The sequence below is a fragment of the Pongo pygmaeus genome, chromosome 4, assembly GCF_028885625.2.
Source record: "Pongo pygmaeus isolate AG05252 chromosome 4, NHGRI_mPonPyg2-v2.0_pri, whole genome shotgun sequence".
NCBI classification, from domain to species: domain Eukaryota; kingdom Metazoa; phylum Chordata; class Mammalia; order Primates; family Hominidae; genus Pongo; species Pongo pygmaeus.
In genome coordinates, this window is record NC_072377.2 from 166814910 (window position 1) to 166837724 (window position 22815).

At 35.2% G+C, this 22815-nt stretch overlaps 1 protein-coding gene across 3 annotated transcripts in view; it reads left to right on the forward strand.

Annotated features, from left to right (window-relative positions):
• Positions 1-22815, forward strand: part of GABRA1 (gamma-aminobutyric acid type A receptor subunit alpha1) — a 52658-nt gene that overhangs the window by 24678 nt on the left and 5165 nt on the right. For all 3 annotated transcript variants that reach the window (XM_054489399.2, XM_054489400.2, XM_054489401.2), the window contains 4 exons: positions 1140-1360; positions 3587-3669; positions 10539-10682; positions 18910-19062. In XM_054489399.2, coding sequence (XP_054345374.1) covers positions 1140-1360; positions 3587-3669; positions 10539-10682; positions 18910-19062 — 601 coding nt within the window. The remainder of the gene's footprint in view (positions 1-1139; positions 1361-3586; positions 3670-10538; positions 10683-18909; positions 19063-22815) is intronic.

Below are 22815 nucleotides of genomic sequence, written 5' to 3' on the forward strand. Positions count from 1 at the left end.
ATGTAGTTAAGTTCGTACACAAAACTCCTAAACACGAACATTTTATTTTGCAGGTCCTAATGACGATATGTATAAGATTTAAAAAACACAACTGCTTTGTGATGTAACAGGGCTTAAAGGATTAGGAAAATGTAGTGTGATGTTTTCAAGTTAGTTCTCTTTCTGGTTTGGAGTATACTAAGATTAATGGAGAATGTGGTAATCTCTATTTCAAACCATTGAGCTCCAAATTTAGTGCCAGTGTGGCAAGTACTGCAAGAAAGATGGATATTACCCTTTTCAATTTTAGGAGCTGGTAAGTCACATTGCTTGTTTTCAGATTAGCAGATGTTTGTCTCTGGGTATTGCCATAAGGAATGCTGTGTTTATTCAAATAAATAGATTCCCTGGCTGTGAATGATGATGAGCTTCAAACATTTCTCATGTGGCTTATACACATGTACAATCACAAACACATACTCACACACACCGACACACTCTGCATTCTTATTTTTGTTCTTTTTCTTTTTGAAAAGGATTCAAATTACCAGTAGAAGCAGTTTCTTTGTTTTCATAATCTTCTTTAATGTGTAGGATAATTGAAAGTCTATATACATTATCTGTGAAAAAAATGTTTATTTAGCCAAAAAAAAACATGGAATTTTTACATCCATATTGGAATCACAATTTACCTGGGTGTGGGCATGAGGTTTTCAGAGACAATGAGAGGGCCCCCAAAACACTATGCTTTATCTTTATGGCTGGAATTGTCTAATTTAAACATTTTTTTCTGTGCATAATACCCTCTAACATGAGTTTGTTTTAAAATTGTGATACATTCTATTTCTTCTAGTGCTGCTGTGATAGGGTGGAGGTGGGGTGTTACTTTCCTTTTACATATCTGAGCAGATAATTGGAAAAATTTTTCCGACCAAAAAATATGTCAAGCATTTTAGATATTTTGTTTAAAAAAATCATTACATCAACCAGTGATTCTCCTGACATCAACATGTACATGCTATCACACTTTTACTTCTAAAAACATCACCTAGCTAACATTATACTTCCAAAGTTGCAAAAATTATGCACTGTCTGTGTTAGATATTTGCATTGCAAAATACAGCACAGTGAACTCTTCGTCATTTTCCAAAATTACCTAGGAATATACAATAGATGTATTTTTCCGTCAAAGCTGGAAGGATGAAAGGTTAAAATTTAAAGGACCCATGACAGTCCTCCGGTTAAATAACCTAATGGCAAGTAAAATCTGGACTCCGGACACATTTTTCCACAATGGAAAGAAGTCAGTGGCCCACAACATGACCATGCCCAACAAACTCCTGCGGATCACAGAGGATGGCACCTTGCTGTACACCATGAGGTAAGAATGGCTGCACTGCCATTCATGAATGTTTCTGTACTTCATTCCCTTCCACTTGTAGGCAATCATCAGGCTGATGAGCCATGGTGGAATATTTGCTTCCTTTTTTTTCAACCTTAACAATCTTAAAAATCTCCAACCTGTTCTAATTCCCTCAGTCAAGGATGAAGTATTATTTATGCAAATGTTTATTTGCTTACATCTAGTTTTATTCTTAAATAATTTTCTGTAGCTAGGTGGATTCAATATAAGGAACTTCCTCTCCCTACTATAAAACTCATATATTCCTGCATTCCAGTAAGATCTAAATTTCTAGAAGCCGTCTAATGATCTACATCTGAAAACATTCCTACTAAAAATGAAGTAATAAAAAACAGAAAATATGGAAAGTTACAAAATTCATAAAACACAGATTCATGTAGACATAGGTATTTTAAGAAGTATTTGAATTCACAATGGCGTTGATAGCTAGATGAGAATATAGATACTATTAATTTTGCTCAAACTAAAGACTATGTATACATTTCTGTTTTATAAACATTTTGCCCTCTTTAAGATTGCTGTAAAGCCTAGCATCTATTAAGTGTTCAATATCTTATGATTGAATGAAGGAAACATGAATCAAATAAAGTTTTGAATTTTATATAGAAAAAAAGAGATGTTTAAAAGTATTCCTCATTTATGAGAAATTAAGAATTGTCTGGAACTCATTCTTGAGAGCAGCAGTAATGTATTCCCAGATGACTTGTTAGATACGAGTTTTTTACATTTGGTCAACACTTAGTAATTCAGATTTTTCAATTGTTCCTTTGGTACAAAAAGGTAATAAAGGCAAAATCCTCAATTTATGGATTGTGTGCAAGTACAGTAATATTTTGCCTTTGGAGAAAGCTGCCAGAATGCCTAGCTTTTCAAACACAAACATCCAAAGGAAAAGAAAAGAAAAGAAAAAATACTTCAAGAGACACTTTAGATATTGAGCCAACTAATGAAAATGTAATAGGACTGAAAAAAATCTAAAAGATAGAAATAGAGGACCAATGACACGTGTGTTGAGAACTTTCTAGATTATCTAAGCGGGACCTATTCGTATGTGAAATTTGAAATATTCTCCACCAATGAAATACCCTACACGTGGCTTTGAGCTTAAATCCAGTATCCATTCCTCTTCGATGGCAATTTTCTGAGGAGGGACTTGCATATCCTAAGTAGTTTATTGATTAATGGTTTCTGATGCATGCAGTGTTCTTCATCTGTATCTTTCATCTCCTAAAATTTTCCTTTGCTAATGTGTTTTTACTTTCTTTAATAATTTAATTTAAGAATGCAATTTCATCATTAATTTACAGTTTGTATATTTGCTTTAGTTGGTATTCTAATCATTTAATGATTGATTGGCTATAAATCTCTTACTACGTTTCTTGAGCTACTTGATAATGTGCGTAAATATACTTGCTAAAAATCATATGAAAGGCATGAATATAAATTTCCTTATAATTCTACAAACTGAAAGCAAATATATTTCAGTGAACTTCTTTCTTAGCAAACCAAAAAAACCAAACCAAAACAAGAATAGATTTCACATCCACAGAACATCCCAGGGACTAGAGAGAAGCACAGCAGAGTCCTAGCTTCGATTAGATGGTGGGTTTGTAAATAAAACCAAATGGTTTGCAAGTAGTGAGATCATATATGGAGACGTTGTATTAATCTTAATCTCACAAAGCTTGAGGACACATCCCCCTTCAGCTTTTCCTTCCTTCTTTTATGCATTTGGTGCTGTTTTAGAGAAGGAAGCAGAGAGGGATGCACTTAGAACAGGAGAAATTCTCTTCTCTTCTGTGCTATCCATGTTTTCCTCTCAAGCAAGGATAAAGTAGTATTTACACAAGTGTTTATTTGCTTACATGTAGTGTTACTCTCAAACAATTTGCTGTAGCTGAGTGGATTAGTTAACGGTTGTTTTGGAAAATATTAACAAGCCTTGCCCATTGTACAATATCAGGGGTTGCCTTTTTTCTTAAAGCAAGCAAACAAAAGGATAGAATCCACTCATTATTGTAAATATGTATTTCTAGATCATTTGATTATTAACAGCTCAGCATAACCCTGCAATTTATGCCTGCTTTGTTAATATATTTGCTACAGTTAATAACATTCTACTTGTACTTATCAGGAAGTATCTAACCTATATGGCTCTTGTTTGTATTCTATGTTTCCCTTAAGGCTGACAGTGAGAGCTGAATGTCCGATGCATTTGGAGGACTTCCCTATGGATGCCCATGCTTGCCCACTAAAATTTGGAAGTTGTGAGTAAATTTATATGGATTTTTCTTGATTGTAAGTCATTAAGCAAGAGATCTCTAGCTATATCTGTGAGAAAAACACATAGATAAGAGAATCAAGAAAATTTAAACAGCAGTATACTGCATGGACTTTCCATAAGTAGTGCTCTGTGACTTCACTTTTTAATGTTGCTTCAAGAGAGAGGTTATTCTTTATCTACTGAACTAGAAAGCATGGATTAAACTAGTTATTGAAATAATTCTATTTATGCTGAAGTTGTATTTATAGAAAAAGAAGTGAAGTATGGATGCTTCTACCTCATGGATAGTATTTTCCTCTCAATTAATGGAGATCATTGTGTCTATTTTATATCTTTACTGACACTTGTTTGATCTTAAAAATAATTAAATTTGTTTACCAGATTAAAGTGTTGGTAGATGGCAAAGGACAGTAAGTGTTTCTTAACAATGAAGCCTACACCAAACTGATGTTGCAAAAAAACACAAATACCCTAATCATAGTCTTGGAAAATTAGCTGATATGTGTATGTATCTCATGGCATTCATGTATATATATATATCAGTGCTCTTGAAAGTATCCTGGATAAATGTCCTTCATAATAACTTCCTGGGTTTCAGCTGTTTGAAAATATTCAGAAACACCTTGGAGCAGCCAAGAGAAAAATGACTGTGAGAGTCAGGTTCTCCGGTCTTTTCTTTACCCTTCTGCTTTCGACTGGTTTACATGCATGGACTGAGTGGGAATAATGTATTCTTGGTTTCCTGCAGGGGAGTTATGTACAAGGACTGAGTCAACTCCTGGACTACCTAACCGATTTTCTGTTCTCACTAGACAGGCAGTCTAAATGACTATTTTGGTGAAGATATGATTCATAGAAAAATAACAGTGGTCGTGTAGGAAGACAGAAAGTAAAGAAAATAGCAAAAGGCCTTCGGGCTCCTAGCAGCATCAGTCCTGGAGAGAGAATTTTATTTATAAATCCTATTTTGTACTGAAACTCGAAGATAAACTGCTTCAAAAACTCTAGGTTAAACAGGCATTCGGTGATAACTCCCTTCTCCCTGCTTTTTTCCCAATTTAATATACATTCCTTAATATGAACGATTGTGTTTTCTCCTGAATAACAGATCCATTTGTAATGATGACAATATGTGCTATATGTTACTTGCATGTCAGATAGTATATTAAATATTTGTACATTTATAAGTTCATCTAAATCACAACCTAATCTTACAGTTAGGAAGATCATACGCCATAGTTTGCCTGGGACAGTATCGGTTTATGCCTAATATACTTATATAATTTTTTTAAGAGACAAGGTCTTGCTCTGTTGCCATGGCTGGAGTGCAGTGGAACAATCATGGCTCACTGCAGGCTTGACCCCCTGGGCTCAGGCAATCCTACTGCTTTAGGCTTTTGAGTACCCAGGACTACAGACATGTGCCACAACGCCTGGCTGATTTGTAACTTTTTTGTATGGTTGTGGTATAGACAGGGTCTAGCTATGTTGCCCAGTCTGTCTCACACTCCTGGTCTCAAGTAAACCTTCCACCTTGGCCTCCCTAATTTTTGGGATTACAGGCATAAGCCACAGTGCCCAGCCTGGTATAAATACTAATAATTCCCCCTTTTATCTTAAAAAATCCTAATTTGGAAAATGAACTGCATATTTTTAAAAATTAGTCAGGAATGCTTTCAGCAGTGAGAATAGCTGAAAAAAGGAGAGTTTATCATTTTATATAAGATGTGTGAAAGTGAGCGCTGATAGATTTCTGATTGGTTCAGCATCCTAACAAGGCCACTGTCTTAAGATGTCTTTAGATATTCTTTCTCATCGCAAGATGGCTGCTGTAACTCCAGCCAATGCAATTCTGTTCGTGATAGAAGGTAATAGTTGGTAAAAATGAAACGAGTAGTGCCTATATAAAAAAGATAAAAGCTTTCCCTAAAATCCTAATAGAAATCTACTTACATCTCATTAATCAAATGTCTCACATTGACAATGATATTTGCAAAGAAGGCTGGAAGTAAATATTTTTAATTGGACACATTGTCAACCTGAAGAATATTAGAGGTATTTTAAGAAGAGGTAAATGTATAGTGAGTAGAAAACAGTGTCTCATGTAAGAAAATTGAAGCTAAAGAAAAATAAGTAAGCTGTTTTCCACCTCAGAGCCATATGCTCTTTTCTTTGCTTGGATTACTCTTCCCTTGGTTCTTAGCATGGCTGACTTCTATCTCTCCACATGTCAGCATAAATGTCATCTCCCAGGGCCTTCCCTGATGACCTTATTGAAATTTGCTTACTGTCTCACCAGTCTTGTTGATCACAATGCACATTTATTTTATACCATTTATCACAGCAATGATGATTCATTTTATTTATTGGCTAACTTTTTTATTGCCTGGAGACTGTAACGTCATGAGAGAAGGACATACTTTGTTCAGCTTTTCCTAGCACAGGGCAAATACACTGTAGGTTCTCAGTAAATATTTATTGAATGGATAAAGGTTACAAGACTCAGGCTTTAAATGCCCCTTCACTGTTTAAGCTTCAGAAAAGAGAGTATAAGACCTGTGGGGAATGAAACAGAGCAGACTAGACATTGAAATGCAGGCTTTGATGGTCATGCTTAGTGGAAAAGAGCACCATGGCTAATTACTACTGCCTGGCATTGGCACAAGAAGAGGCAGGGGCAGTCCATTGGTTGTCCAGTCATTTCTCTGACCTGGCCTACTTAGCATATTTCAAAGGCGAAGAAACTGAGGCAAGAGTGGGCTAAAAATATTTTGACTCATTTTTTTGAAGTAAACGTCTTGCCGAAATATCAGAGAAAATAATAGGCCAGAGGAGTTTTCAATAATTTAGTGGAACAGTCTGTAATAAATGTTTATGAATATTCTGAAGCAACCTCATCCATATGGTGATAAAATCTAAAGTTGAGAAGCAGTTTTTCTTACCATTCTCTATTAGATTCTGATTGTTAAGGCTGACTTAAACTTTCTACTGGTTATGGATAAAGCTCTCTTTATAAAGTCAGCTAACCCGAGGACAATATGCGTGTCACAACTGTGATCGTTTCACTGCTTTTGAGAAATATACCAAGTAAGGCTTTGTTCCCAAAAGAAGAGATTTGGGTTAGTGATTCTGACATAAAGACCTAGGCAAAAGCTGAATCTAGTAAGCCCTTAATATATGATTGTCTTTTGACTAATTATCAAAAACAATGCATTGTAAACACACTGAGAGGAATGAGTCAAAATTTGAATGAATTCTGAACAATGTACGACTTTAGAAATCATTTTGTTCATGTGGCTTATACAAATGGAAACACGGAGATTCATAAAAGTGAAATGATAGTGTCAATTAGCAGCTCTCCTGATACTAAGTAACATACGTTCCCAGTGTTTTACCACCACAGAGTTCTTTCATAACACCAACCAAAACCTTCTTGTCTTTTTATTTTATTAATTAATGTTTTTGAGACAGGGTCTCTCTCTGTTGCCCAGGCTGGAGTGCAGTGGGACAATCATGGCTCACTGCTGGCTCAACCTCTTGGGCTCAAGTGGTCCTCGTACCTCAGCCTCCTGAGTAGCTAGGACTACAGGCACATGCCATCACACCTGGCTAATTTTTAAATAAATTTTTGTAGAGACAGAATTTTGCCATTTTGCCTACACTGGTCTCAAACCCCTGGGTTCTATAGATCTGCCCATGTTGGCCTTAAAAAATCCCGTGACTGCAGAAATAAGCCACCGTGCCTGGCCACCTTGTGGTCTTATTTTTAAAACTTTTTTTGGGGCATTATAATTGTAACTTAAAATTTTTGGCTAAGTAGCTGAAGACTCTTTTTAGCCTCACTTTTCTTATGCTGATGTCTCTGGTCAAGTACATTTTCATAGGAACTATTTTCTGGTTACTAAAATTTAAGGAAACAATAGGATATATCATCTTTGCTAAGGCCTTAAGTATATCTGTATTCTCCATCTTAAAATACCAACTTGCATCATGTGAATCTACCCTTCATTTTGGAAGATTCTCATGGAAAGACATGGATAATGAGTCATCTGCACCTTCACAATGACGTCATGTTTGTAGTAGATGGCCTACACATTTTCATATGCAATGGTGCTTCTATGAAATTGCAAGAAACGAGACACCAAAATTATATAAAATGAAAAGTCAATGGTAACACATATTTCCCCCTCTACAACTATATTAGCAGCTCCATAACAACACATGACAAAGGATAAAAAGATAGGGTGCAGATACTGTTTCTAACAGCAGTGCAATATAAAAGCAAGAGTTTTAGTTTGCTGTGAAATGACACAAGATCTAGACTTGGTTTCATCACTAATTGCACGACCACCAGATATCTTTGCTTGGCTCATGCAAATCTATCTAATATACAGTTTTGCCTAGAAAAATACTTACAAAACACAGTAAAGTCAAAGAATGGCATCCTAAGTCTTTATCTTGGTTTTCCCAGTTATTAGTAATGTCTGCTTAAACAAGTCATTTTATTTTTTTCCCTCAGTTTACCATCTGTAAAATGCAATTAAACTCTATGACTTTTGAGGCATTTGCAAATTGAACATTCAATCATTCCATGTTACCGTAAACTCATTATGTCTTCTTAGGTAAGATGTTCCATTAAAAAACAATAATTTATCATATTAAAAAAATTACTGAATGTGGTTATCTACAAATTGTAAGCGATAGGGTCCTTCTCAAACTAGTGTGCTCTGCCTTCTTCTGAGAGATTTGTAAATCACATTTTATAGCCCTCCTAATAGACACAGTGCTCCTGCTATACACAATGCTGAAATGCATTCATTTTTAAGACCATGAGGATAACCACAATTAAAAAGGAAAAACAAAGATAAATTCAAAAATATCCATTTCGTATTTTTACATGTCCCATGAACCACTAAATTAAGTTTTAGTTCATTCTCTTAAACTTATGGAAAATTTTGTTTTTAAAAACCATCTGATTATAAATTGATGCAGAAGTGATATTGGAACTGGCAGGCTACCCTTGTAAAATCAGGGAACATTGGCTACATTTTTCTGCATCACTCGCCTCAGTGAAAAGTAATCACGTTTGAAGCTTTGTTTTAGGGACTGAGAGGCATGGCTCGCATCTTTTTTCAGGGAGCCTTATTTTCATGTAAAAAAGCAACCATAGTTTTATACCTCATTATATTTTATCTGGGGAAAATGTGTATTGGACAGAACACAAAAGCCTGGTTATTTAAGTGGAGATTGGGTCAAACAGAGGTGCATTATGACTTTTATGAGCCCTTTTGCCTTTGGAAGCCATTCCTCCAAGAAGAAAATTAAAATTATTTCATGACTGGGTTGCTACAAAGATGAATATAATCCAGATTATATTATATTCACTTTATCTTTGGATTTCAAAAGAAATTAAAATATTTTTGTGGCCTCCTAAAAGTATTGAGGGCCTCAGGCCCTGTGCCTAATGGAGAGGTTGACTGTGGGCCAACAAGTCAAGCTCTTGTCATAGGCCAACATTTACTATGATGCCTCCCCCTCAAAAACACTGGAAACTGCTTGCTTTTTCTAATGTGATATTTTCTTAAATGTTTAACCTCATTCTGCATCTAAATAGAAGAGAGTACGTACTATCATTCCAACCTATATGAAGTGGGTATTATAGGACTAGAAATCAGAAAAGGTATGGAATTCCTTTTCCTTCTCTTTCTCTCTCACTCTACACAATCTCTCCCTCCAAACTGTGTAAATTATCCATCAGAATTATGATCTAACCTCTCATTAGGAGATGGCCAAGTTCAAAGTGACATGGCAAATAAAAATGATTGAGAAGAGTAATAGAATGTAACTCATCATCATGGAAAATATATATAAGAAGGATAATCAATAGAAAAGAGGAGAGTAAACTCAGACTTGCTAATGGACATGCAGCAAAATTTCCAGTGATTTTTACATTTATCATGACCTTCACATTTATCATGAACTTTTCCTGGCTTAACAATAATTTGGACCAAAGCTACTGCCTCTAACCTCATTTCATCTCTCATATGCTTCACTCTAGTCAAACTGGTCTTCCTCAAACTAGTCAAACTTTTACCTGCAATAGAAGAAAACACTTGGGAGGCTGAGACAGCAGGATTGCTTGAACCCGGGAGGCGGAAATTGCAGTGAGTTGAGATGGTGCCACTGCACTCCAGCCTGGGTGACAAGAGTGAAACTGCACCCAAAAAATAAAAAAGAAGAAGAAGGAGAAGGAGGGGCAGGGGGAGGGGGAGGGGAAGGAGGAGGAGGAGGAGAAGGAGAAGGAGAAGAAGAAGACACTTGTTAGTTTGTCTGTTGGACAAACTCTCCCCCAATATTTTCACATGTATCTGCCATGTATTTGTATAAATGTTACCTCCTCAGAGACGACTCTGTCTGAGCTCCTTACCTTACTTGGGATAAGTCTCCATCCCTTCATTCTCTATCCTTTTACTCGGTTGTGTATGACTCTATCACACTTATCGCTACTTGAAATTACATACGTATTTGCTTATATGTTTTTGTCCCCACGCTACCATGCATATTCCATAAGATAAAGAACTTTTGTTCTTATGTTCACTACTGTATCCCCAGCACAGCATTTTGTCCTTTGTAGATCCTTATAATCATTTGTTGGAAGAGTGAAAAAATGACTAAAAAAAAAAATCAGAAAATGTGTTTTAGTTTTTGTAAATTAAGGGATATGAGCTCATCTTTCCTCGCCTGCCCTCTGGAACCATGATACAGAAAATATGAAGCTGATAAAAGGTACCGACTAAATAAGAGAATTGAAGAGGTAAAATATATGGATCATTTTCTACTGTTTCCTTTTAGATGCTTATACAAGAGCAGAAGTTGTTTATGAATGGACCAGAGAGCCAGCACGCTCAGTGGTTGTAGCAGAAGATGGATCACGTCTGAACCAGTATGACCTTCTTGGACAAACAGTAGACTCTGGAATTGTCCAGTCAAGTACAGGTAAGTATGATTTTGTTACTTCAGTTATGGAGGAAGAAGCAGAAAAACATTTTGTGAGAACTTAATGAATCATTCAGTAACACAAGTCTAGGAGAGAGAACATTTCACTAAATTGGGCATCAGTTGAGCTGGGAACTAATGTAAACTCGGTAGATCTGTGGCCTTGGACATGTCCTTTAATGCCTGTTGGCCTCTGTTTCTGTTTGTTTGTTTGTTTGCAAATTGAGAAACTGGTTATATGTGATTACTGTAGCACAACAGGTAGCTATGTGAACTCTTAGAGATGAACATCTGGGTTAAATCCTTACTCCCCAACTTTGTCAGTTGTTTGTAGTCCCCTTGCAGGGTGGTTAGAAGAAATACATTAAATTCATAAAGATTACTTCTCACAATTCCTGACACATCAAAAGCTTTTCATAAATAACTATTTATATAGTCTAGGCTCCACATATTACCATTAGTTAATGAATTTTGCCAAATTTGTAGCAGTGATTATTACACGTAGGACATCAAAAAGCCAATTCCTTCTACAAGTTTGTTTGTATCTCTAACCAAGCATCTTCCACAGCTAAAGCCAACAGAGTCATAACGACATTGTTGATCACTCCATGTGGGAATTAAAAGTAGGTAGCATGCCATCCTTTTTAGTGTAGTAACTGATTTACTAATTCTATACTCAGAACTAGACCTGACACTGTGGAAAAGCTGGACCCACATCTTTAAAGTTGTTTCAAACAATAAGATAAAAGTTTTGTTATTCAAGTATCCATTTTGTACTATCTGAAATGTTATCATCAGACCAGATAATTATAAATAAAAGCTGGACTCAAACAATTAGAAAAATACATGCCCCACAAAGCCCATTATTTACTGAAAGCTTTAACAAGGGTCAAGAATTATTTTTTCAAAATTATGTCTTTCAAAATTTAAGTTGACTTTATTCACTCTTATTTTTTATTTCTAAGGAAACATGATTTAGTAATAAATAAGAGGAGTGGTGCTAAAAGAACTTCTTCTGATTTCATGCTTTATATTGGGACCCTCACAAGCATGACACATTCCAATAATAGGTCAACCTCTCTTGCTATGATTATTAGATAAGTTCTGACTAACAGGATCTGTCTCTTGCTTGCTTAGGAGCCCCCGTTGCTAGCCCAGAAGTTTAAATGTTTATGTGTTTTATTTTTTTAAAAAGATGGAGACTGTTTCTCTTTTTTTCTTATTTCAAATCCAAGTGGCATAGTGAAAAGGTCATAGGCTTTGTAGTGAGGAAGATGTGAACTCAAGTTCTGATGCTGTCGCTTAGAAGCCTTGTGACTTTGGGCAAGTCATTTGTTCACTTGGAAACTCTAGTATTGCCTAAGTAATGATAGTCCTGTATTTTGTATTAAAGACGAAATAATAAAAAATATTGCAGAGTGTTATATAGTAGGTACTCAAATGGTAAGTAAGAGCTGTTGCTATAGTCCTGAAATATCCCAAAACATGAAAAATGCTCAAGATTTTTCCTTCTTACAACATATTATGTTGGAAAAGATATGAAAATAAGCTGTGTTTACTTTTTAAAACTTGAATGTCATTATAAGCTGGATATAATGGCAGTCACTACAGATTAAATGATAGACAAGCTCAGATCTTGCTGTCATGGAACTTGAAGTCTAAGAGAAATTGAACACATAAACTGTAATTATCAAAATAGGTAGTTTAAGTGCTGTAATTAACAATTTTTTTGTGATGGAAGAGACCAAATCTGTCTTCTCTATCCCTATTATTTTCTGTAGTAGTTGAGACATAGGAGGCATTGAACAAATATTCTGAATTAATGAATAAAAAGTAAATCCAGCCTAAGATGATCTAGGAAGGCTTGTTGCAGGAACTGATTTTTCATTTTGTTAGTCTGAATATATTGGGGGATAAATAATCACTCTCTAGGCTCCAGGCAGGCCAAATAATGCACACATAACTTCTCCTCAAGGAACTCTCCATCTATTTTTGTTGGAAAGGAGGTTGGAGAATGTTGGGAAACAAATCAAATTCAGTAGTATGCAGGCCATAGTGTAAATATGTATGAAGTCTCAAAGGTTGCTTAGAGGAGGGAATATTCCTACTCTAATTTTAGCTTTAACAACCTTAGTCATGTTACTATAACCCTCTTATGCCTGAGATCCCATGTGTTCAAAATTAGAGGCTTAGTCAAAATAATGGAGGCCTTCCTCCCCTTTGGCTTTCAAGGGATTCAACCTGTCTACATTCTGGATACTCAGAAAAAATATGCAGTCATTCAGTAGAATAAGAGACAGTGGCCCAACCCATTGACACCTATGAGGGTAGACCTCATGTGCTGGGTCCACTAGAAGTAATCATTATGTGCTAGAGCAGTAAGTTCACCTACATAAAATAAAAGCTTTTTCCTGTCACCACATAGTGAATATTGGGGGGTAAGGAGAATAATGAGCAAATTCTCAAATGGAAGCTCAGTTTGATGTACGTTTCAACTCCACAGTAACACTGAATTATACTTCCTCTGGGGCCACTTTAGCTCACCAAGAATCCACCTTGATAGATTTCAGTAGAAAGAAACAGAGACCTTTGTGTAAGGTCTGCAACGCTGTATTTTACATCTCTTTGTGGAGCCCTGAAAACATTAAAATAAATGACCTTGAGTACCATTACTTCCCTGTTTCTGCCAGAAGACTAGAGAATGATGGTGAAAGAGAACACACACATTGAGAATGACTAGATAAAAGGCATCTTCTTCTACTTTAAAATTCTCCCTGGAGAGAGAATCATTCAATCCCCTTGGTAGTTTAGAAAGTGCTGTCCTACTTACCTGCCACCAACACATGGGGAAACATAAACACACAATCCTACTGACCTCTTTGAGTCCAAATATTTTCTAAATCACTTCATTAACATAAGAGAGAAGAAGATGGAAATCCTAGCACAATATTTGAATTTCTAGTTCAGTACAAATACATTAGAGGTACAATTCCTTCCTTGGATACTACCATTAAATTTAGGAAAAGAATGTTTAGTTACAGCCTTAGCTTTAAGTGCACTTACTCACCTGGCAGAAAAATACTACTGGACAGAGTATATGGCAGAGAAATAGGCAAACGGGAAAGATGATCCAGTTAGTTTTCAAATCCAATATGTCTTTATTATTCATTCATTTATCCACGTAATCCTTAAATCGCTTGTTTATTTACTGTGTCTGACACTGTGACTGGACTTGAAGAAGAGAGATGAAAGGCACAAAACCCCTGCCCTTCAGAAGTTCTTAGTTGAGTGAGATAAATAGCTAACATGCGTTGGCACTGTTCTATTCTTCACATCCAATACTCACAAAACTCCTAGAATTGAAGTAATATTATCCCCATTTTGTAGATGGGATATAGGGGGGCCCAGAGAAGTTTAAACATTATTCCAAGGTCATACAGCTGGGAAGTGACAGAACTGGGATTTGAACCTGGGTTGTCGACCTGCAGGGTACGTACTCTCAACTACATGTCATACCAATAACAGGCATCAGAGACACATAAGATGTGGAAGCATACTTGTTAAGAGTATGAACCCTGAAGTTATACTACAAAGATTTCAATGCTGGTTTTGCAACTTATTTACTGTGTGACTTTTGACAAGTGTTTTAATTTTTCTGTTGTTTTTTTTTTTGTATATATCTTTTTCATGAGCTATTGTGAGATGGAAATAAGAAAATGCATGTAAACTGCCTAGAAGAGTATCTGGTTTGTAAAATGTATGCAGTAAGTGTCCAATATTACTATTAATAATGAGAGTAGGCCTGGGTGCAGTGAGTCATGCCTGTAATCTCTGCACTTTGGGAGGCTGAGACAAGCAGATCAGATCACTTGAGCCCAGGTGTTCCAAACCAGCCTGGGAAACGTGGAGAAATCCCATCTCTACAAAAAATTAAAAAATTAGCTGGCCATGGTGTTGCATGTTTGTACTCCCAGCCACTTGGGAGGCTAAGGTGGGAGGATCACCTGAACCCAGGGAGGTAGAAGCTTCACTGAGTCAAGACTACACCACTGCACTCCAGCCTGGGTGACAGAGTGAGACCCTGTCTCAAAATAATAATAATAATAATAATAATAATAATAATAATAATAATAGTAAAGCTAGTGTAAGGGAACTACATGATGGAATAAAGGAGGAAGAGGGGTCATTTCTACCTGATGTGTTAAGGGTGGCATAACCCCTTGTCTCTTCCCACCCTCACCACATTATGCTTTCTAAGTAATTCTTCAAGGAGCACCCATGCAAAAATTACTACAGTGACTTAAGGACATGGAATATAACTTATAAAGAAAAATAAAATAATGAAATTGATCATGAAGCATAACAATATCAGTGTCCAGAAAACATTAATAATGTAATGCCATGCAATGTTTTAAAAACACACAATGATGACTGCAAGTTCTCCATATTTACCTAAATAAATTTGATTATAAGAAAATTTGATAAGTTTGGTGAAAAAGAAAGTTCCTTCTGAATGACTATTGTTAATTCTTAAAAGAGATGACTAAGAAACGTTGTAGGATTCTCTTTTTTGGACACAGAGTCGTCTCTTCATGAGTTGATGTAATGATGACCCTGAAGGGTCAAGATAATAAGAAAAGCAGCTGTCTTCTTTGACTATGGAGTAACATTGGTGATCATCATTCATCCAAAGAGCCTAGGGGCTTCCATTTATGAAGCCTAGTACATGGTCTCCAGAGAAATAATTATAACTATAGAATATAAGTTCTGGGATAAAAAAAAGATTTCTGTGGTCATTTGATCAAACCATTTATATTTCAAATGAGGACATGGCCCCAGAGAGGCTAAATGATCTAGAACTATAATCAGTGTCCCCTTATCTCTATTTAGAATCTCTGAAGCAATTAAAAAACATAACCACCACTTTCTCAATAACATTTTTGATAGAAAATTCCTTTTGCAATATTAGTATCCATAGAAAACACCAAGTTTAGAATACTTGGAAGCAAAATGACGTCTTCACAAGAAATCAATGTTTAATACAATTTTGTTGAATGACCAAGTGGTTGATCTCTGAGTTAGACAGAGAATACATGTCTGTGTTTTTAATCTTCACACTGTAAATGTCCATAGAAATAGAGTTTTTAAAAAGTGCTTTCAGTCAGATTATGTAATTTTATCCTCACATCCTCCTAGGAGACAGTTACATTAAATACTATTATATTAATTGGACAAATTGGGAAACTGTAGCCAAATGAACCTACGCAAGGTATTTACCTCCAAGTAACTAACATTTGAGAAAGCAAAGATTGAAAGCCAGGTCTAAACAAATCTTTAATGCTGTTTTGAAAAATTACTTTCTTTTCTTCCACTCTCCTTAATTTTGTATTGCAATATATCAGAAATACTGTCACATCTAATTTGCAAGCTTCCTTCAGGGTTAAATAAACTGCAAGAATATTTGAATTACAATTCTCCTAGACTATTGAAGGAGGGGAAAATAATTTGACATGCTTTGTGCATAAGCACTTGATGTCTAGACATATTATTTCAATCCAATTTAGGTGACTGCGTTTTTTGTTTTTGTTGTGTTTTTCTTTCATTTTAAAGCTATTACAACATGATTCTGATGTTGCTGCCCTTTTCTTCCTTATTTGAAAATTTTGTGCCAACACTCTTAAAATTGTATTTAATTTAGGAAAAGGTTTCAAAACATTGGAATTTCTTCTGTTAGGGAAAATCTGTTAGGGAAAAAGCTGTTTATAAAACAAATATAATGTCAAATAATGCTCTTCAGATCTCCAAAAATTATATTCTTTTCAGGATCTTTGCAAAAATGTCATGTTGAGAACAACAAAAGATAATGGAATGCATACAGACACTCATTTTTCTGACATTATATACAGAAGAATTTTTTTCTTTGAGCTGGTGACATTTTGCAGGCTGCAGTTGAATGAATTCTTAGGAATAATAATGCATGCCCCTGAGATGGTGAAGTGTAGCATGGGTATGTCCACATAAAACTATATTTTAGTAGTGTTTTGGGAAAATTGTTTTTCTAAATTTTTCTCAAATTTGGATCACTTCCTTCTTTTCAAATGACCTTAAAGATATCACTAGAGGAACACACAGAAAATAATAAGAAATTAATCTGGTAACATTCCATTTGTCCTTTAAAATAAAGATGCTTATGAATTTTGTTTTGATTGAGTGACCATAAGCCTCACTGCATCCATTTTCACTATATGAAGGTATTAAATACTGAGGATATGGCCGGTCATGCTACATAACCAAATAACTATTCTTCTCTTTAATTAACTTTCAGTTTGGTGGGAGGGATATATGTATGTAGTTGAATAACTAAAATGCAAAGTATGAGATATTATAAATATAAACAAGAGCTATAAAGTTGAACACAGTAAGTGTTCAGTAAAGGGCAAGTGCTATTATCAATAACTGTTAATAATGAAAGCAGGCATAAGTGCATACATAATTTCCTGCTACAGAAAGCAGGATGTGTTATTCTACCAACACTTCTACCAATTCTGATTGAGGAGAAGTGTGAAGAAAATGGAGAAACAAACTAAAATTTATTTTAACATTATAACATGGTTACATAGTATCATCTTAATTAGAGCCATTATTCTTTATTATCCCTATATTGTGCTTCTGACTATTTTGTAGACAAGAAAACTAAGGATAAGAGAGTTTAACTGACTTACCAAAAGCTACACAGCAAGAAAATAGCAGATCTGGGTTTTGAAGTCAAATTCATTTGCTTCCAAATATTAATACATTTTCTTCTATAGGACAATAATTTCTATTCCACTGAGGACCTGGTACTTGGGCTGGAACCAACCTATAGATGAGCGAAATATTCAGCTGCAGAAGATAGGTAGAGTTTTGTAGGCCAACATATTGAGAAGTTGAAATATTTGAAGAGACAAGGGAATTCAGTGCATATTAGAGCTATGCTATGCATAGTCTTAAACACAGATTAAGAAGTTTGCTTGTTACTTTGTAGAACTTGAGTCAGTTTATATTGTCACACAAGAGAAGGGCAGCTGTTTGCTAATGGCCTCTAGTAAGTAGAGTCCAGGAATGCTGCTAAACATTCTACAATATATAGGACAGACACCTTCAATAAATGATTATCTGTTCAAAAATGTCAATAGTGCTAAGGTTGAGAAAGCCTAATGTTGCTAATCGGTCTCCATTAAGATATTTTAAGTTAAAAAAAAATAAAGAGTGGCAGAATCGCACATATGAAAGATCACTCTACATCAAAATTTAGGAAAAATTGGAGTTAGGATGTGACTAGAGCCTATATTAACCCTATATTTTGAGTGAATAAGGCTAAACAATCCTAAGATTTTTAACTGAGAAAGTATAAAGCAAAAAGAGAAACAATAAGACTCTCCTGCAATTTGGGTTGTGTCTCTACTGCTTTATACCTCTAACTGAAGTCAGAATTTGGAGTATTTATGGACCTTGGAGAGTGCCTAACTAGACCACTGTTTCCCAGATCAATCTAGGAATTGAGACAAACTCAAAAGCTGGTTATAAATACAGATTTTCCTGACCTTTCAAAGAATGGTTTGTAAATCTAGTTGGGATTTGAAGAACTGCATTCTTCAAAAGTTTCCCAGGTGATCCTGGAAAATAAATTTTGAGAAACAAAATATTCTAGCCCACTCTCCTTATTTTGTAGATCAGGCCATGCTAAATTACTCATCTGATGTCAAAGAGATATTTAATACAGTGCTGGAGCTAAAATTAAACTGTCCTGATGTACACACCAAAGCTTCTTCAGTAGGTATTGTGGATCTGCTCTGTAGTGGACACACTGGAGATCTGATCTGCTTCTGACCCATTGGTCTATGTCACAGGGTTTAGCATATTGCCTTCTCAGTCAATTTAAGGATTGGAAAGCCAATCCTTAAAGATAAACTCAGATTTGTTCCTCCAATATGTGATGTATTTGAATTAAGAGGTAAGAATATCTTTAAAGACTCTGGCACCTCAGTCTCATCCTCAGAGTCATTTTACTGTGTGTTAAATATGTCTCTTTTATTTTCTGGATAAAAACTTTTTCCTCCAAGAACTGGATGTCACATGGAGAAAGGATGTGTCTAACTCCCAGACCTTTGGTACTCATAGTAAATCTCAGAGATTACCTTTTTCCAAAGTCAAATTGCTCATCTTTCTTGTCTGTTTTACTTCTCAGGAGAATATGTTGTTATGACCACTCATTTCCACTTGAAGAGAAAGATTGGCTACTTTGTTATTCAGACGTACCTGCCATGCATAATGACAGTGATTCTCTCACAAGTCTCCTTCTGGCTCAACAGAGAGTCTGTACCAGCAAGAACTGTCTTTGGTAAGTCCCAGTCAAGATACATATGCAAGGAAGGGTATGGAAGACAAGTTATATCATATCTGTGACACTGCAAAGAGAAATAAAAAAAATTATACACTCAAATATTAAGTTCATACAACAGAAAGTTTCAAGGAATTGCCACTCTCATTATGGTATATATATTTTTAAACTATTTAACTAGCAAGCTGTTTTAGTATTTGTGAATAGATGGTATTAATGAACATTTGATTTGATATTTTGAGATAAAAATGAAGTGAAGCAGGCATAAAATGAATAATATTAAAAACTCATAAATAAAAAATTAATATTTAAATAATATATTTAGAATATATAACATGAATCACTGAGTTGTTCGAGAAGCTTAGAAAATATCAGCAGAACTAATTATTTACATTTATAAAAAGCAGGGTTTCTTTAAGTAGGGAGAGCCAATTAATGACCATCATATCACTACAGCAATAAGTCACTTTACGTAATGTGTGCACTTCTGTAGAGTTACATGCATTCATTTTTTCTATTACAATATTTTTAATGACCTACATGCTTCAAGTTAAGAAATCTAATTGATCATTGTTTAAAGGGTAAACAACCTTTTACTAACAGGAAAACTTATTTCCTCATGTATTATTTTAGAGTGTGCATTTGATATAAAAAGGTATTTCCTGCCTATATCCCAGTATACTATTTCAACTGTATTTTTCAGGCTGATAAAAATGAAAGATTCCAATACAATATCTTCTAGACACAGAATGCAGTAGTGAACTGAACACAAATCACCACTCTCCTTATGAAAATTGCATTCTGAAGCTTAAAGTTGAGTAATCATAAAATCAAATGCTTTTATACTAGGCGCTATTCTATACAATTAGCCTATATTATTTAACTATAAAACAAATTCTATCTGCTATTATTATTTCCATTTTTAAAAGTGAAATCTAAGGAACAACAGATTAAGTAATCTGCCCGTAGTTAGAAGCTATTAGATGGAGCCAGGACTAAGACCCTAGCATTTAGCTCTGGAGTCTGTTCGCCTAATGACAATGCTGTATCGTCACCTCTGAGCTATCCTGCTGCAATGAAAATAATTGAAATGGGAGTATTGTGGTTAACTTCGTTTGGAAATCACCACTACATATTTATTGGTGAAAGGTGCAATTATCAAGGTTCATTCCACAAATATCAACTAGGCACCTGCTGTTTTTAAGAGCTGTGCTAAAGGATAAAAGCCTTAAGAAGCTTATAGTCTAAACTGAGGATTATTCACCTGAAGAGATTCCTATGGTATCATTTTTCAATAATATGTAGTGTATGAAAAATCAGTTGTCTCAGAAAAAAAGCAAGACTCTGCTACAAGTATCAGAAATGTGTATTTTCTTCTGAACTTGGCAATATGCTTCTAGACTGGCAAACACCAAATCATTGCTCTGACAATAGCCTAAGCATATAGCTAAATTAATATTCAGAGTAATTGCAGCTGCAGAACAAAAGAGCAGTTCATTGCATACTCATTCTTTCCCATTACCACGTGTCGATATTAACTAGCAATGAACTCACTAAAGACTAAGTCTTGTTAAGATGCTTATATCTGTATGAGTATGCCTTTTTCTCACCAGGAAATTTAAAAAAAACAAAAAACAAACAAACAAAAAACACACAGGACAGGCCGGGCACGGGGCCCACACCTGTAATCCCAGCACTTTGGGAGGCTGAGGCGGGTGGATCACGAGGTCAGGAGATCGAGCCATCCTGGCCAACATGGTGAAACCCCATCTCTACTAAAAATACAAAAAATTAGCCGGGCGTGGTGTTGGATGCCTGTAGTCCCAGCACTCGGGAGGCTGAGGCAGGAAAATGTCTTGAATCCTGAAGACGCAGCTAGCAGTGAGCCAAGATCGTGCCACTGCACTCCAGCCTGGAGCAACAGAGCGAGACTCCTTCACAAAATAATAATAATAATAATAATAATAATAATAATAATAACAATAAAATAAATAAACACAAGACATATTTATGTTTTATTTTGTTTTTGTAGTATGAGTACAACACTATATTGAAAAAGGTTTTTTTAAAAGGTGATTTTCCCCTTCCCACACCAACAAATTCCACTCTTTTGATTTGAAAAATATTTACAGCATTTCAGATGGTGTATGTCAAAAAATATTGCTCTTAACTTTTTCAGCAATCTTATATCTCAACAGACTCATGGACTTTGGTGAACATAACTGTATGTCTGTAAACTTAGTTGTGACAAGTATTTTTGTGTTTCAAGTTTTATGTTTCTAATATTTTAAGTTCACTAGAATCACAAATACAATTTTGTAGATTTTTAACCTTTTAACATTTATTTGTACACGTTTCTATTCTTTTTACTTTGAACTCAGCACATTTTTTTTTCTGAGCTCTGTGAGATGCCTAAAAGGATCATGTAGATTCAAAAAGAAAAAAACAAAAGAACCAACCAAACAAACAAAAGTTGTACTTTATAACCATTTATTAAAAGACATCCAGAATGAAACAAGGTTGCAGTCTATCTTATGCCTTAGAAGACCATATTCTTGGTTTTCCATGCTGTCTCTCATTGGAGGAAATGTGGTCACTTAATTTTGCTGCCAAATACATCCAAGTTTGAGATTCAGTCTCACCACCTACCAGCTGCATGGCATTGGCAAATTTACTTCCTCTTATGGAGCTTCAGTTGTCTGTTAAATGAAAGTACAAGGAAAGTAAAGTAATGCTGTTTTTTAAAAAGTGAGGCAAATAAAATAAAATACGTACATTGTCAGGTTCAGTACTTGTAACTTAAAAGCTGTTCAACAAATCTGTGTTCTTTTCTCTTTTCCTATAACAGGAATTGTATTTTCCTATGGCACAAATTGTATCTTCATGTTAATCTTCTTGACTGCTCTTAATTTATGGACACATTTGGTTTAAAACTACCCATTACCACATTACTTCTGATAGCTGACTACATAAACCAAGATTTTTTTTAAAAATTGAATTTATTGTAGTAGGGATTTATCAAAAAGGACTAAAGTTGTCAATTATAATAGTCATTAGTTTTGCCCTTATTATCAGGCTAAGAGCTAAACACTTCATTGCATTACCTTACTTAATATTCATAATAGCCTTCTGAGTTAAACGTATTAAATCAACTTACAAGAAAAAAATTTTATAAACCCCAGAAGCTCACGATTTTAAGGCAATTTTCTCAAGGTCATTCAGCAGTTATAGAACAGGGATTTGAAACTCGGTTGCCCTGGACTTTTAATTACCCTAATATTTGCTCAAGTTAATACTGACATGTAAATTCAGGAGCCTGAATTTACAAGTCATTGCACTTAATCTTCATGATAGCCTTTTGAGTGAGTGGGCAAAAATGTCCTTCTCCTATTTCAACAATGGTATAGACAGTTGGGAGAATGAAAGACAAGTCATCCCTTTTACAGATATGGGCTCAGAGTTCCTACAGGTTAAATCACTTAGCAGAGGTCATAGAGCTGATAAGTGGTAGGGTTGAGACTAGTCACTGGAAGAGGTCAGAATTATTTCTACAATATGTAGCCTGATCCACCCTGAATGGGTAACTGTGACCGTTTTTTAAACATTTTCATATGGTTTAAAGGGAACCTGACAGCATTATACTTTTGTACTGAGTGTAGTGCATTACAAATAGTAGGTTGATAGTATTTGGTAAATGAACATTAGAGGGTATCATCTTTCTCATACTAACTTATATAATTGTGTAAGTAAACT